Source organism: Podarcis pityusensis (genome assembly GCF_964106645.2).
Source record: "Podarcis pityusensis genome assembly, chromosome: 10".
NCBI classification, from domain to species: Eukaryota; Metazoa; Chordata; class Lepidosauria; order Squamata; family Lacertidae; genus Podarcis; species Podarcis pityusensis.
In genome coordinates this window covers 2086369-2102955 of record NC_138035.1, presented here as the reverse complement: position 1 = coordinate 2102955, position 16587 = coordinate 2086369, and the positions used below count along the sequence as shown (strand labels likewise).

Here is a 16587-nt window from a genome sequence, read left to right as displayed (position 1 = left end):
CAGGCTGGAAGCTGAAGGGCTTCCCTTGGAGTAGACTTTGCTTCACTGTCTGTTGACCTCAATCTCTGTATTTTTAATGTTCTGTTGGGTACCTGCAGCTCCTCATTCTCCCTCTTGCAATAAGGCTTGGGGGACTATCTCCCAATAAATTACAGTATTTTAAGTTTTCTTCAGAAAGAGGGCAGGGATGAAGTTCTGGTGAAGAAGCAGTGTTTGGAGATCATGCGGTGGTGGGGGTGAGAGAGTTTGGTGCAAAAACCAGTCACACACAGATGCACCCGTCTTGCATGCTTGAGTACAGCAACTCCAGGGCATGAGCTAAGTAGCAGCAGGGTAGGGACCACATGCAGAGCAATTCCCACGCTGAGGACAAAAACACACACAGAGGCAGCAGGACTTCTTCAGTAATAGTTTACTGAGCTTTCAAAGCATACAGTTCTCACTGGGTCCCCAGTGAGGCACAAAACTTAGCACCTGAGAGCAAATCCAGTTTCAGCAGTAAAAAAATACAGCACACAGGATATCTAAGTCAGGCACACACACCGGCAGAAGGGAGCAAGGGAGGAAAGAGGCTGGAAGGACACAGGGCAATGGATGTGTGTGTTTCGATTCCTGTCGTCTGGGAGAGAAGTCAGCAGCGTAGCATCTGCAGGGACTTCACGAAGCAAAGCTTTCTGCCAGCTGCTTCCAGGCACATCCCAAAATACACACTGTGATTCGCAGTGTATTGACATATCAATTGTTTTTCAAAGGTTATCGGGATATGGTCTAGAAACCAGCATTGGATAAGATATCAATATATCGCCCAGCCCTAATCCTCACCCACCACCAGCAATCCATATTCACCCTCTCCCCTTCTCTATCAAAAGGTAAGGTAAAGGTAAAGGGACCCCTGACCATTAGGTCCAGTCGTGACCAACTCTGGGGTTGCGGCGCTCATCTCGCTTTGCTGGCCGAGGGAGCCGGTGTACAATTTCCGGGTCATGTGGCCAGCATGACTAAGCCCCTTCTGGCGAACCAGAACAGCACACGGAAACACCGTTTACCTTCCCGCTGGAGTGGTACCTATTTATCTACTTGCACTTTGACATGCTTTCGAACTGCTAGGTTAGCAGGAGCAAGGACCGAGTAATCGGAGATCACCCTGTCACGGGGATTCAAACCACGGGCCTATGGTTTAACCCACAGCGCCACCCGCATCCCTGTCAAAAGGTACTTTATATCTAAAATTATTCTCACTATTGTGAGACATTACCTTCATTTAAAGAAATACAGCACACAGGTACACGTACCAGCAGAAGGGAGCAAGGGAGGCAAGAGGCTGGAACGACACAGGGCAATGTGTTTTGTCAGGGAATGGTCTGAAGCCGAATATTGGGGAATCCATTCTCAAGGAGATCAGCTTTCCTCAGAAGAAGAGATGGAGGGGGAGAAACAGCCCCCCTCGTTTCCAGTGGTCTCAGAAGCAGGGAGAGACACAGACACAGAGCAGATTAGACAGGAGTTACCCAGTTCGAGATAATGGCAACACTCAGCTGGGCCCTGAAGCCGGAAGCCAGATCTCCTCTGAGTTCATTGCTGTGAAGAAGAGGGGACTCTGAGAGGAACATGTCCCGCACTCCATACATCTAAATGGGTTCTCCCATCTGAGACTCCCTTGATGTTTCTTAAACACTCCATTATAACTAAAGCACTTTCTGTAATCCTTCCATTTAAACTGCTTCTCCGCTTTGAGTTTGTTGATGGTTTGTCGGGTTTCAACTCTTAAAGTTCTTCCTGTCCATGAGTCTGTTGATCATAGAATCATAGACTCACAGAGCTGGTATAGACCACAAGGGTCATCGAGTCCAACCCCCTGCCAAGCAGGAAAATGTAGGACCTCCCCTAGGACTGAACCTTTATTTCCTTTCCTGAAATTTGTATGGTTTGTCTCTTGGGTGCGTTTGTTGGCGTAAATTTAAGGGTTCCACTCTGACTGAAGCTCCTTCCACACGCCATAGATTTAAATGGTTTCTCCCATGTGTGTCTGCTGATGTTTTCTAAGATTTCCACTTTGACTGAAGCTCTTCCCACACTCCAGGCATTCAAATGGTTGCTCCCCTGTGTGAGTCCGTTGATGTCTTCTAAGGCTTCCATTACGAAGAAAGCTCTTTCCACACTCCATACATTTAAATGGTTTCTCCCCTGTGTGAGTCCGTAGATGAATACTGAGGTGTCCACTCTGACTGAAGCTCTTTCCACACTCCATACATTTAAATGGTTTCTCCCCTGTGTGAGTCCGTTGATGTGTTCTAAGGGATGCATTGTAATTAAAGCTCTTTCCACACTCCATGCATTCATATGGTTTTTCACCTGTATGAGTCCGCTGGTGTAATTTAAGGTTTACATTCTTACTGAAGCTCTTTTCACACTCCATACATTTATATGGTTTCTCCCCTGTGTGAGTCCGTTGATGTATATTGAGGTGTCCACTCTGACTGAAGATCTTTCCACACTCCAGGCATTCAAATGGTTTCTCCCCTGTGTGAGTCCGTTGATGATTTCTAAAGCTTCCATTATGATGAAAGCTCTTACCGCACTCCATACATTTAAATGGTTTCTCCCCTGTGTGAGTCCGTTGATGTGTTCTAAGGGATGCATTGAAATTAAAGCTCTTTCCACACTCCATGCATTCATATGGTTTTTCACCTGTATGAGTCCGCTGGTGTAATTTAAGGTGTTCACTCTGACTGAAGCTCTTTCCACACTCTATGCATTTAAAAGATTTTTCACCCGTGTGAGTCCATTTGTGCAGTTTAAGGTTTCCACTATTACTAAAGCTCTTTCCGCACTCCATACATTTAAATGGTTTTTCCTGTTGGAGGTCGTTGATGTGAGCTATGTATGCTCATTCAGTGAAGCATATTCCACATTTGACACATTTTAATTTCTCTTCCTAATTAAACTGAAGGTGCCCGATCCCCTGAAGTTTTGACTGTCTTCTCCTTCACCTTCTTCAGAGTGGGAGGAAAGAAAATCCTGTTTGGGTTTCAAGGAAGAGAACAAAGGAAAAGAGAGCACATCAGATGCCATTAGCACCACCTCATATTTCAACATATCCTACATTTCCCCGCATCCTACCCTTGTTCCAAATTTTTAGGAAATGAAAATGCAATGTCATCAAATGATAGCAATGCATCAGCAACCTTTCATAATCCTCAATCAGCAGCATGATAAAGCAGCATGATATTGGAATACAGCCTTTTCAAACCAATTGTTTCCTCACCAGGAAAGGCAGCTGCTCTCTGTCCATGAAAAGGCCTTCTCTTTCTCTGGTCCATCGTTCCTTTGGACATTTCCCATCCTCTGCAACATAATCCTCCATCCACCTCTGTCTCTTCATAAATCACCTGCACAGTCCCATTGGCCTCAGAAGGTCCATATGGACTATTATGTGAGACCTAGGTCTATGCCTTTTCCAGGGACTGTGGTCTGGGTTAGCCAGAGAACTAGTGACAAGTCTTGGTGCTTCGGGTCAGCTGAATGGGTGCTCAGGGAGGCTCCTGTTCTTGGAGATGGACCTCCGTCTAGATGCCTTGCATTGCATGGAAAGAGAAGGAGAAGCAGACGGAAAGCAGCTGACGCATGGGAATCCCAGACGGAGAAACCCACCCCCATTGCTCCTTATAATAATGAGGTGCAGCCTGATCTTTTCCTGTCTCCTGAATCAGGACTATCCTAAAATGACACTTACAAATCTGAATACTAAAGGCAAATAGATAACTGTGACTAATGGAAACTTCATCCTTGAATATGTAGTATTGATTCATTAACAGCCTGAAGTTATGTTGTTTCTTGAGAAATAAATTTATTCCTGATCTGTCTTAAATATCATAATTATAGGATGGCTTGGGGTGTTAGGGGAGCGGTAGTACCTTTGGTGGGCAACATGTAGTCCACCTTGTGGGGTAATTTTTCCACCATTGGTCCCCACCCTGCACTCAGCTCTCACCTGTGGCTTCCAGAAGCTGCCAGAATGCAACAGAGGCAGCGATCCAAGCAACGGCTTCAACGGGCCGGCTAAACCAGGTGAGGATACCTGATGGGTCTCAAATGCTTGGTGGGTTGGGGAATTCTGCTGCAGGTGAAGTCAAGCCCTGGTAGATGGAGAGGATGAGAAGAACAGTGAATCCCACAGTCAAGGAGGCAGATTCCGCCCATGCTGCAGAGGAAAGTGAAGGGCAGATGTGATTGTCAACCGGGGAAGGAAGCCCATCGAGAAGGAAAACTCTGATCCTAAACCTTCACTGCCTTGTGAGTTATCTTCAGGAGAAGAGAAGGCTATGGGGGGAAACCTACACAAATCCAGAATGGACTCTCTAAGACGGTTGGATGGTGTCCTGCACACCTCCTTCCAGCATCTCTGATGGCCCCTTGAAAGCTAATGAAAGTCTTGGGCCTGGAGCTTTTGGAGGGGCAGGACCAGGAAAGCTTCTGCCACCATTATCCTTCCAATTCGGATTCAGGCCTCATCATGGGACGGAAACTGCCCTGGTTGGACTGCTTGATGATCTCCGATGGGCTAGAGACCAAGGCGAAAAAAGCTCTTTCCTGGTTCTGCTGGATCTCTCAGGGGCTTTGGAGACCTTTGACCATGGTATTTGCACATTTGACCGTGTGCAGTGGTTCCCCTCCTTCCTCCTGGGCCATGTCCAGTAAGTGGTGTTGGGGGATGAGTGTTCAGACCTCTGGGCTCTCACTTGTGGGGTTCCTGAGGGCTCCATCCTCTCCCCCATGCTTTTTAATATCTATATGAAGACGCTGGGAGAGATCATCCGGGGGTTTGGGTTGGGTGTTCCCCAGTATGTGGATGATACCAAGCTCTACCTCTCTTTTAAATTGGAACCAGTGAAGGTACTGTATGAGTGTCTGGAGGCAGTTGAAGGATGGATGGTGGCTAACAGATTGAGGTTGAATCTTGACAAGACAGAAATACTGTCCCAGGGGGAAAGGGGGCAGGCAGGTGTGGGAGACTACCTAGACCTGATGGAGGTAACTGTGCCCCAAAAGAACCAGGTGAACAACCTGAGGGTTATTTTGGACTCACAGCTGTCCATGGAGTCGCAGGTCAATTCTGTGTCCAGGGCAATTGTCTGCCAGCTGGCTGAGACCCTCCATGCCTGGAGACTGTCTCCCCAGAGTGGTGCATATTCTGGTAATCTCCTGCTTGGACTACTGCCATGCGCTACATGGGGCCATCTTTGAAGGTGACTCGTAAACTGCAACTAATCCAGAATGTGGCAGCTAGAGAACAGAATGGGAGCAGCCGCTGAGACAACATAACACCAGTCTGAAAGGATTTTCACTGACTCCCAGTACATTTCCGAGCACAATTCACATTGTTGGTGCTGACCTTTAAATTGCTGTGGTTGCATTTTTCAGGCATAGATTCCTGTTATGCCTTCAGTCACAAATTTATTTGCTGAAGGAATTTTTTGCTGTCTCTAAGCTTTCTTTCCTACTCTGCTAATTGTATGTCGGACTTGCTGTGGAAATCATTATGGAGGAGCAAGATCACTGACCTAAAACCCTACAGCATCACTCTCTATAGACCTGAAGGAGCGTCTCCACCCCCATCGCTCAGTCTGTACACTGAGGTCCTCCTTCGAGGGTCTTCTGCTGGTTCACCCCCCCACCCCCATTGAGAAGCGAAGTTACAGGGAAGCGGGCAGAGGGCAAGGAAATGGGCAACTATCTGACATTTAGGTGACAGCTGAAGGCAGCCCTGTATCAGGAGGTTTTTAATGTCTGATGTTTTACTGTCATTTATAGGTACTGTAAGCTGCCCAGAGTGGCTGGTGAAACCCAGCCAGTTAGGCAAGCTAGAAATACTACAATCATTCTTATTATATTGTTATTCTTTTGTAGTTATTTTCGATTTCGTACTGCAATATCAGTTCACGAAATGTCATGGGTGGAGAAAATCACAGGGCTGCCCTAAACTGTAATCCCACCCACTACTTCTCATTCACATACAGTGTGTAAATTAGGGGAGGTCCCATACCTCACCTGTGCTAATACTGGCCTGTATAAGCACACCTTGTACGTAGAGCCTCCAGTCAAAGGCACTGTCTATCAAGAAAATGGGTCCTTTGACTGGGAAGAATCTCAGCTTGTCAGTCACTCTGACACTGCCAACAAAGAATAAGAGGAACAGAAATGCTTTTGAGGTGCAACTTCTGTATCAATCCTGAGAGCCATTCCATGGACTCTGCACCCCTGTTTCTGATGACAGATGTACATTATCCTCATCCTCAATGAAGCTGGCAGTGGAAAAGACATTAAAGATGGAAGCCTGAGAGAGAGGAAAAGGTTTCTGGCTGATTCCCGGGTGGGATTGCGGAAACCAAGAGCCGCTTCTGAGAAGGCCTCTCCCCTCCCCTCTTCCTCTCCGGATTTGAACCACAGCGACTGGGCAGGGCAGGGGTTTATGGGGGCGTGAAGAGGATGCAGCTTGCAAGAAGGAAGCCACACGGGGGTCTCTATCCAGGCGTCCCTCGAGCCCGTTAACCCTTTCATGACCCGCCTTTCTCCGTGCAGATCCCACAGGGACCCAGGGATCCCTGCGTGGGGGAAACGGGGCAAAGGAGCCCTCTGGAGACCCCCTCGGTGGGCGCCCCATGTCCGCCGCTGCCAAGGAGCAGCACGGATGCAGGGATCTAGGCCATGCCGACGGGACGCATGAAAGGCGCTTTGGGGAGCTGGCGCGGCGTCCCTACCTGGGTCCTTTTCTGTCCTCCCCCCCCACGACCCCTTTACCTCTTTGTCCTCGCTCCAGATTCTCCTTTCCTTTCCTGCAACATCCACCGGGGGGGGGGGGCGGTGTCGCCTGCTGCCCCTCCTCCCCTTTCCGAAAGCGCGCGCCCCTAGAGCTACGGCGCAGAGCAGCAATCCGGAGAGGAAGCTCCATTTCCGGGAGAAGCAGGCAGGTTGGGAACAGAGTTCTATTTCCGGAACCGAGGTCGGATGGCGAGGAGGAGGAGCAACATATTGGGGAAGGGATTTGGGATTGTGGTGGCGGGGTGAGGGAAGGATGTGCCGGGAGGGGAGGGGAGGAACAGGGGGGAGGGAGAGGAAGGTTTCCCTCCTCCCCTCTTCCATCTGTGGATCAGGAGAGCGGGGGAGGGGCTGATCCCGCAAAATAATTACTAAGTGGGGTTCCCCCCCAATGTTTACATTGCGAAATCCTTCCCTCGCCCACCCCACGCCACGAGCCGTGCGTCCGTGTTTTAGGTATTGGTGCTCTTCAGACCAGGAGGGGGGACAGTTATACGACTCTCCCAAAAACCCCAAGTCCCCACCACAGCCTCTGACTAAGGCCAGGACAATGACCATTTGCACAGGCACCTTCCATGCACAACAGCAAAGAGGCTCAGAGAAGCAGCCTATACAATTGTAGGGGTCTGCATAAAAGGCGGATCTACACGGATCCTCATGGATCCTCCACTTTTTAAAAAATAATTCCAACAAATGCAGTGTCAAATCACACCTAGAAGGCACGCCTACAAACTGGACTATAAAAAACGTGGATCCAACACTTTGCCGCGCTGCAGTACCATAAAAACATGGATCCGAGGCACGGATCCTCATGAATTCATATGATTTTTATATTGAAACAAAATAAAAACACCATGCTACTGTAGACCACATCTTAGTCTGTAGGAGGAACCAAAAAAATCACGCATCCACTGTTTCGTGGTGCCGCAATGGCGCAAAAACATGGTTAAAAAACACGGATCCTCATGAATCCTCATGATTTTTGCACTAGATCAGCCCAAACTCACTTTCAAATTACACATCATGTCCAGGGGCACAACATCCACCACAGAAATCACGGATCCATGGCTTCCTGGCCATACCATGGCCCAAAAACGTGGTTTTCAAGAACAGATCCTCATGGATCCTCACACTTTTTGCATTGGACCAACCCAAACTCACTGTCAAATCACACATCATAGCCAGGGGCACAGCCTACACCACAAAAAACTCAGATCCACGCCTGCCTGACCACGCCCTGGCCCAAAAACGTGGTTCCGAAGCACGGATCCTCATGAATCCTTATGATTTTTGCACTAGATCAACCCAAACTCACCATCAAATCACACATCATGTCCAGGGGCACAGCCTGCACCACAAAAATCACGGATCCACGGCTTCCTGACCATACCGTGGCCCAAAAACGTGGTTTTGAAGCACGGATCCTCATGGGTCCTCATGCTTTTTGCATTGGGCCAACCCAAACTCACCGTCAAATCACACACCATGTCCAGGGGCAGCGCCTGCACCACAGAAAACTCGGATCCACGGCTTCCTGGCCACTCCAAGGCCCAAAAACGTGGTTCCGAAGCACGGATCCTCATGGATCCTCACGCTTTTTGCATTGGGCCACCCCAAACTCACCGTCAAATCACACATCATGTCCAGGGGCACAGCCTGCACCACAAAAAACTCGGATCCACGGCTTCCTGGCAATGCCATGGCCCAAAAACTTGGTTTTCAAGCACGGCTCCTCATGGATCCTCACACTTTTTGCATTGGGCCACCCCAAACTCACCGTCAAATCACACATCATTCCCAGGGGCACAGCCTGCACCACAAAAAACTTGGATCCACTGCTTCCTGGCCACTCCATGGCCCAAAAATGTGGTTTTGAAGCACGGATCCTCATGGATCCTCACACTTTTTGCATTGGGCTACCCCAAACTCACCGTCAAATCACACATCATTCCCAGGGGCACAGCCTGCACCACAAAAAACTTGGATCCACGGCTTCCTGGCCACTCCATGGCCCAAAAACGTGGTTCCGAAGCACGGATCCTCGTGGATCCTCACGCTTTTTGCATTGGGCCAACCCAAACTCACTGTCAAATCACACATCATGTCCAGGGGCACAGCTTACACCACAAAAAACTCGGATCCACGGCTTCCTGGCCACTCCAAGGCCCAAAAATGTGGTTTTGAAGCACGGATCCTCATGGATCCTCACGCTTTTTGAATTGGGCCAACCCAAACTCACTGTCAAATCACACGTCATAGCCAGGAGCAGAGCCTGCACCATAAAAATTATGGATCCACGGCTTCCTGGCAGCGCCATGGCCCAAAAAGGTAGTTTTGAAGCACGGATCCTCAAGGATCCTCACTCTTTTCGCATTGGGGCTCCCCAAACTCACCATCAAATCACACATCATAGCCACGGGCACAACTCACAAATCATGAGTTGCACTACAAAAATCACAAAAATCCCCTTACCTGCACTGTTAATGTCACCACTGCAATATTATTATTAGAGCCGATAGGAGAATATATGACTACCGTATTTTTCGCTCTATAGGACAACTTTTTACCCTCCAAAAATTAAGGGGAAATGTGTGTGCGTCCTATGGAGTGAATGCAGGCTCCTTGGCTTCAGCGATAGCAACACGAAGCCTCCGAAGCGCAGAGGGAGCGCTCCCTCCACGCTCCAGAGGCTACGCGTTGCTTTCGCTGAAGCCTGGAGAGCGAGAGGGGTCGGTGCGCACCGACCCCTCTCGCTATCCAGGCTTCAGGGATAGCCGCCTGAAGCCTTTGGAGCGCAGCGCAAGTTCCCGCTGCACTCCGAAGGCTTGCGGATAGCCGCCTGAAGCCTGGAGAACGAGAGGGGTCGGTGCACACCGATCCCTCTTGCTCTCCAGGCTTTGCTTCTCTGGAGAGGCACTGCACAATGTTTCCTCTCTGCGCAGCGCCCCTTCAGTGAAGCTGGAGGAGAAATGGAAGGGGCTCCGTTTCTCATCCCGCTTCGCTGAAGGGGCGCTGAGCGGAGAGGGGGAGAATTTTTTTTCCCTTGTTCTCCCCCTCCTATGGTTCGGTGCGTCCTATAGAGTGAAAAATACGGTATATATTGTACCAAGATATGGTTCATCTTCAAGAACAGATCAAATACATGCCAAAGTATTAAAGAGGAGAAAAAATATGAAACTGCTTACATACTGTCAACTAATATCCAGATTCAAGGAAGACTGTATGGCAAACATACAGTGAAAATCAGTGAAAAGATAGAATCTGAGTCCATCATAACAGAGTTCTACCTTCTGGGTAAAATTTATAAACTATTACTCAAATATGACACCAAGCCCGAACAAGCAAAACCTTATATGACAAAATGGATGCAAAAATTTTAAGAGCAGTTCACAGTAGACCAGTGAGAACAATTATGAATAAAGGAATAAAATTTACTGCAAATTAAGCCCTAAAACAAAATTGGTACAGTGGAACCTCGGGTTGCAGACATAACCCGTGACTGAGGCACGTCCGCAACCCACAGCGTTCACATCCTGAAGCGCCACGTCTGCACAGGCACTGGTGCAATTTGGCGCTTCTGCGCATATGAAAGACCCAGTTCTCTGAGTGCATGTTCTGGAAGCTGGGCAATAGGGGCAGTACAGGATTCCTTTTGGTGTACTGACCTCCCCGCTGCACCAAGGATTCCCTGCCCGAGCTGCTTCAGGTCATCGCGGATGTTCTCCTGGAGATACCTAGTTTGGTTGTCCTAGGGGATTTTAACATCCATGCCAACATGACCTTACAAGGGGCTGCTTGGGACTTCGTGGAAAGCATGGCCTCCATGGGGCTGTCCCTGAATAAGTTTGGCCCAACTCATAGTCACGGACATGCCTTAGACCTAGTGTTCACCAATAGTGACATGGGTGATAATATAATAATAATAATAATAATTTATTATTTATACCCCGCTGTCAGGGCTGCCTCAAGTCTCAGCTCACAAAAGACCAACGCCTTTCTTTTCTTATATACAAAAGTGTTTATTGCAGTTCATTGTTTGCTTCAGATCCGAGGTGCGCAGCCCTACGTCTGCTAGGCTTAGACCGCTGAAGTCCCTTCTGAATCCGTCCCTCCCCTGCACCAGTTTAAGAGGCTTGCGCTGCTCCACCTCTTTCTCTCTTTCCTTTTCCGCAGGGTCTTTCTGCCCGCTGGGGTTTCGCCCCTCCTGGATTCCTCCGACGCGGAATCAGACTGCTCTTGCCCCCTCCTGCGGGCTTTGGGACCTGGCCCCTCCTCCGGGCTCCCTGTACTTCCGCGCGCCTCTACATTTGAACTTGGCGCGCGCCCCCAACCTCTAACTTTCCTTTTGACAGCTACGCTACTCCCTTCACTACTCCCCTCCCCTTCCGGGAGGGTGGCTTGCTCCGACCTCCCTCCTTTCTCTACTGCCGGAGCCGCCTCCCCTGATACACTGGAACCTCCACCCTCTTCGCTGCACTCTGGCGGGGAGGCTGGTCCTGACGCCCAGCTGCCACTTTGGGATCCCCCGCTGGCCCCCCTGCTCCTGACAAGTCCCCCCTGGGGCTCCCCTGGCCTTGACCACCGGCGCCCCCTTCTGGGAATCCTCTGATTCGCTGGAAAGACTCATGGAATCTCTAGAGTCATTGTCATCCTCTTCCTCGCTGTCCTGGGATTCATCCCCATCGCTCTCCATCTCCTGCCTACCCTGTGCCTCTGTCCCTGAACCCCTGACATCCATCCCCCCCTCGAAGCCCCCCCTTCCCCCCTCCCGCTGCTCGGGCGCAGGTTCCGGGAGCTCCGTTGTAGCGGGGGTAGACGCTGGATACAGTTCATCGACGTCGATCTCCTCTGCTTCCAGTTCAGTGTACGAGTGCTCGAAACCGGGGTCCTCCCCCAACACATCCAAGACCTCCCCTCCCCCTGTTACTTCAGGCGATGCCGCTTGCCAAGGCCCCCTTCGCCACCCCACTTCTGGTTGATCGTCCCACCAATAAGAGCGGTCCGTGTCCACCCCCGAGCACGATCCCCTTGGAGGGCTCGATTCCGGCGTGGTCTCCTCTGCGGAGGAGAACCCCCGGAAGGTGCTGCCTGAAAGTGTGGGCGTAAAAAGCCAGTCGTCAAAATACTCCTCTGGCATGGGCCTGTGTGGGAAGAGTGCATGGAACTCGTCTTTAAGAAGAGGTTCCTCCAGAGCATAATCTGGCACCCAACTGTTGGCGCTGGCCGGGGTACCTTCCCTGGCGAGGAGGTATTCCACTCCCTCCTCCCCCCATCTCGAGTCCAGAATTTCCGTGACCTCGTTGAGTGTCGGGGTCCTCGGTGACTCCCCCCCCCCCTGGTGATTCTCTACGTGGGTCTGGTGCCGTCCCTGGCTCCTGAAATCTGTGTGGGGCCTTGTAGGGTGTAAGCACCGACCTATGAAAGACCGGGTGCATTCGGGAACCTTCTGGGAGGGTCAACCGAAAAGCTACGGGATTGATCCTGCCCTCAACTTGGTATGGCCCTAGCTGTTTGTGTCCTAGCTTCTTCTTAGCTAACGACTTGGCCGGCACCGCCTGGGCTGCTAACCATACCCAGTCCCCCACCTGGATGTCTTCTCCTGCCCTCCTGTGCCTGTCTGCCTGCACTTTGTAGGCGTGTTTAGCTAGTTCCAAGTGCCGTCGTAGCTCCTCGTGGACCTCCTGCAATTCTGCTGCTAAATGCTCAGCTCCCTGCGACTCCCCCTGCGTCGTTGTCTCCAACGCCGGGAAGGTTCTGGGATGTCGCCCATTGTTGGCGAAGAACGGTGTCACCCCCGTTGACGCGTGCTTCGTGTTGTTGTAGGCAAACTCGGCCATCGGCAAGTAGTCCACCCAAGTTGCAGGCTTTTGATTGGCGTAACATTGCAGGTACTGCTGCATGATGGCGTTGACCCTCTCCGCTTGGCCGTTGGTTTGCGGGTGTCTCGCCGACGCTAAGTTGATCTTGACATTCAGGATGCCGAGGAGCTTCTGCCAGAAACTGGAAATGAATTGGCGACCCCGGTCGGACAGGATGGACCGCGGTAAGCCGTGCACCCGGAACACGTGGTCTATGAACAGCTTGGCGGTCTGTTCCGCTGTTGCCACCTTCGCGCAAGGAATGAAGTGCGCCATCTTGGTGAACAGGTCTACAACCACAAGCACCGCCGTCTTGCCCCGCGAACTGGGCAGATCAGTAACAAAGTCCAGCGCCACCCGTTCCCACGGCTGTAGTGGCGTCTCCAGCGGTTCCAGCAATCCCGCTGGCTTCTTGTGCACTGGCTTGGACCTCTGACAAATGTCACACCTGGCGACGTAATCCGCGACCTCTCCCCGCATCTGGGGCCACCAAAAGTCTCTGGCTACTAAGTCCGCCGTCTTTTCTTTGCCGAAGTGACCCGCGCTGGGTGCGTCGTGTAACTGCTGTAAAACCTTCGCGCGGAGATCGTCTCCGGGCACGTAGAGAGCACCTTTGCGGGTCAGCAGACCGTCGCGTATCTGGAATTCGCCGTCCTTTGCTGTCCCTCTTCGCACCTCCTCCATCTTGGATTGTGCGAACGGATCCGTCTGTAGCGCGCGTCGTACCGCGTCCAGGTCCACGGCGGCGGAAGCGCACGCCCACGCTTGCGGTGCGAAAATGTGCCTGGCTGCCACTGGTGCCGCTTCCTCGAGATACTGCGGTTTCCTGGAGAGCGCATCCGCTATGACGTTGTTGTCTCCCGGGATATACTCTATCCGGAAATCGAAATCCGCAAAGAACTCCGCCCATCTCATGTGCCTCTGGCTCTGGAGCTTCGCCGTGCGCCAATACTCTAGGTTCTTGTGGTCCGTGCGGACCTGCACGGTGTGCTTGGCTCCAATAAGGAAGTGCCGCCACGCCTTGAAAGCCGCGTGGATGGCCAACAACTCCCTGTCCCAGATGGTGTAGTTCTGTTCCGACTTGCTGAGCTTCCGGGAATAGAAAGCGCAGGGCCTCCAGTTCCCTTGCGGATCTTCCTGCAAGAGGACGGCCCCCACTGCTCTGTCAGATGCGTCAGTCTCAACCCGCATGGGCCTGCCGGGATTCACGTGTAGCAGCTGGTCTTCGGACGCGAAGAGACTCTTAAGTCTCCTGAAGGACTGCTCCGCCTGGTCCGTCCAGGTGAACTTTTTCTTCTTGGAACTGAGGGTGTCCGTGATAGCTGCCGTCTCTTTCGCGAAACCCCTGATGAACTTGCGGTAAAAGTTGGCGAAACCGACGAACCTCTGGACCTCCTTCCGATTGCGCGGACTATTCCAGTCCAACACCGCGCGGACTTTGGCGCTGTCCATGGCTAGTCCCTTGTCGGACAGCCGGTAGCCCAGGAAATCCACCTCCGTCACGTCGAACTGGCACTTCTCCAGTTTGGCGTAGAGCCTGTGCTCCCGTAGCCTCTGCAGGACCTCCTTTACGTCTCTCTCGTGAGTCTCCTGCGATTCTGAGAAGATCAGAATGTCGTCGAGGAAGCATACGCACTTCTTGTAGAGGAGTCCTGCTAGCACGTGGTGCATGAATGCTTGGAAACAGTGGGAGCCATTTTGGAGACCAAACGGCATAACTCTGTATTCATAGGTGCCCAGCGGCGTGAACATGGCCGTCTTCCACTCGTCACCTTCCCTCATGCGTATTAGATTGTATGCTCCGCGTAGATCCAACTTGGTGAAGATCCTCCCCTTCCTCACCGTCGCGAGCAGGTCGTCAATCTTGGGCATGGGGAAGGCCTTGGGCTTTGTCATCGAGTTGATGGCCCTATAGTCCACAATGAGCCTTTTTTGGGGCGTGTCCTTCTTCTTCACGAAAAACACAGGACTGCCCCCCACGGCCTTGGATTCTCGGATGAATCCCCGCTTCAAATTGTGATCTATGAACTCCCAGAGTTCCTGCATTTCATCTTCAGACATGGAATACAGCTTCGCAGTCGGCAGCGTCGCCCCTGGTAAGAGGTCAATTGCACAGTCGTAGGGCCGGTGGGGTGGTAATTGGTCAGCTTCCTTTTCACAGAAGACCTCCAAAAACCCCTTGTACTTGTGGGGCACTGCCTGCACCATGCCTAGATGCAACTGCTGCCCTTCCTCCTGGCCCTCCTCCTCCTGGCCTGTCTGGATGCAATGTTGTGCGCAGTAGGACGAGCCAAAGGTGAGCTGCCGCTGGTACCACGCTAATGATGGGCTGTGTCTATCCAGCCAACTCATGCCTAACACTATAGGCGTGTCTGACAGTTGGGTGACATTGAAACTGATGACCTCGCGATGATTCCCAATTTTCAGCAGCATGGGTGGCGTCTGTTGTACCACTTGCCCACCCAGCAACTTTCTGCCATCTACCGTGACGACGTTCAGAGGCAGCGTGGCTGGTAGTAGCGCTATGCGATGCTGCTTGATGAACTGCATCCCCACGAAGTCTGCGTTGCTCCCTGAGTCAATCGTAATGGGGACTTCCAGGGTGAGTCCATTAGGTAGCTGGAGAGTAGCAGTGAGCTGCACCACTGGCTTGGGTGGTAAGGGGTCTGTAGGCTGCAAAAGCGCTGGGGACTGCTTCACTGACTTGCCTGGTGGAGCCCCAGCATCTCTGCTTCCATCCAGGCATTCTCGTTTCCCTGAAACTGTTCTCCTTGGAGCTCTTCCCCTGTTACTGTTGCTAAGGCTGCAGTGTGCTTCTGGAGCCTCTGGGGACACTCTTTAGCCATGTGCTGTGGGCTGTCACAGATGTAACACTTCCTGGTCCCTCTAGGAGGCTTCGCCTTGACTGCTCCGGACGCTGAGGCTCCGGCAGCTGACTGAGCCTTTGCACGACCCAGCTCCATTGGCTCCTCCCCTCCCTTCAGCATAGGCGAGGGATTTGTACGTCCCAGGTCCCTGGGAAGAAGAAAAGGAGGCGCTCTAGCTGGTGGGCGGACGTGACGCCCCTCCTCACTGTGCCAAGGGCGTTCTTCGTGGCGCACCCCTATCGTGAGTGCCCTCTGGACGACGTCTGCTAGGGTTTGAGGTCTGTCTCCCCTAGCCAGCTCATCTTTTACTGAGCCATGAAGCCCCTCCCAAAACAAGTCTCTCACTGCCAGGGAGTCTTTTTCCCAGCCCAGCACATTCAGCAATGCAAAAAAGCGAGAATGGTACTGACGCACTGTAGCCTTGCCCTGCCGCAATCCATGCATCTCCTGGCGCGCCACATCAACGTCAACGGTAGATTGGAAGCAAGCGTCCATGGCTTTGATAAATTCGTCAGAGTCCCTGCGGGCAAGACCATCTTTGCGCCACAAATTGCGTAACCAGGTTCTAGCTTCCCCATGCAAATGGGACACAATAAAGCCTACTTTCTCCTCCTCATCTTTGAAGTCTTTTCGAAGCAAATGCAGCGCGTATAGGACGTCTGCTCTGAAATTGGGATAATGCTTCAGGTTCCCATCGAAGTGGGCTACTAAATTGCCCCCCTTCCATCCGAGAGCGATTCCCTCTGATCTGGACCCCGGGAACCCCTGTTTGCACGCCTGATCCCACCTGGCTTGCAGATCCTGGCATCGCGCTTCTGCTTCGGCAACTGTCTTCTGAGAGACCCGTACTGCAACGGAGAGTTCAGCGACTGCGTTTTGCAGGGTCGTTATCTGCTCCTCAGTAGTCATGTCTGCCAAACTTCGTGAGCTTTGCAAAAAAAATTTTTTTGCAGTTTTTTTTTTTGAGAAGGGACTTACTGTCAGGGCTGCCTCAAGTCTCAGCTCACAAAAGACCAACGCCTTTCTTTTCTTATATACAAAAGTGT

The 16587-nt window shown here is 51.6% G+C and overlaps 1 protein-coding gene across 1 annotated transcript; it reads right to left on the bottom strand.

Annotated features, from left to right (window-relative positions):
- Window positions 1–1042: 1042 nt before the first annotated feature.
- LOC308486414 (uncharacterized protein) lies at window positions 1043–3352 on the bottom strand. The gene is made up of 2 exons (XM_081023247.1): window positions 3266–3352; window positions 1043–3018 (listed from the first exon to the last, which is right to left on the bottom strand). The coding sequence occupies exon 2, from the start codon at window positions 2834–2836 to the stop codon at window positions 2003–2005; it is 834 nt and encodes a 277-aa protein (XP_080879373.1). The 5' UTR covers window positions 2837–3018; window positions 3266–3352; the 3' UTR covers window positions 1043–2002.
- Between the last annotated feature and the right edge of the window lie 13235 nt (window positions 3353–16587).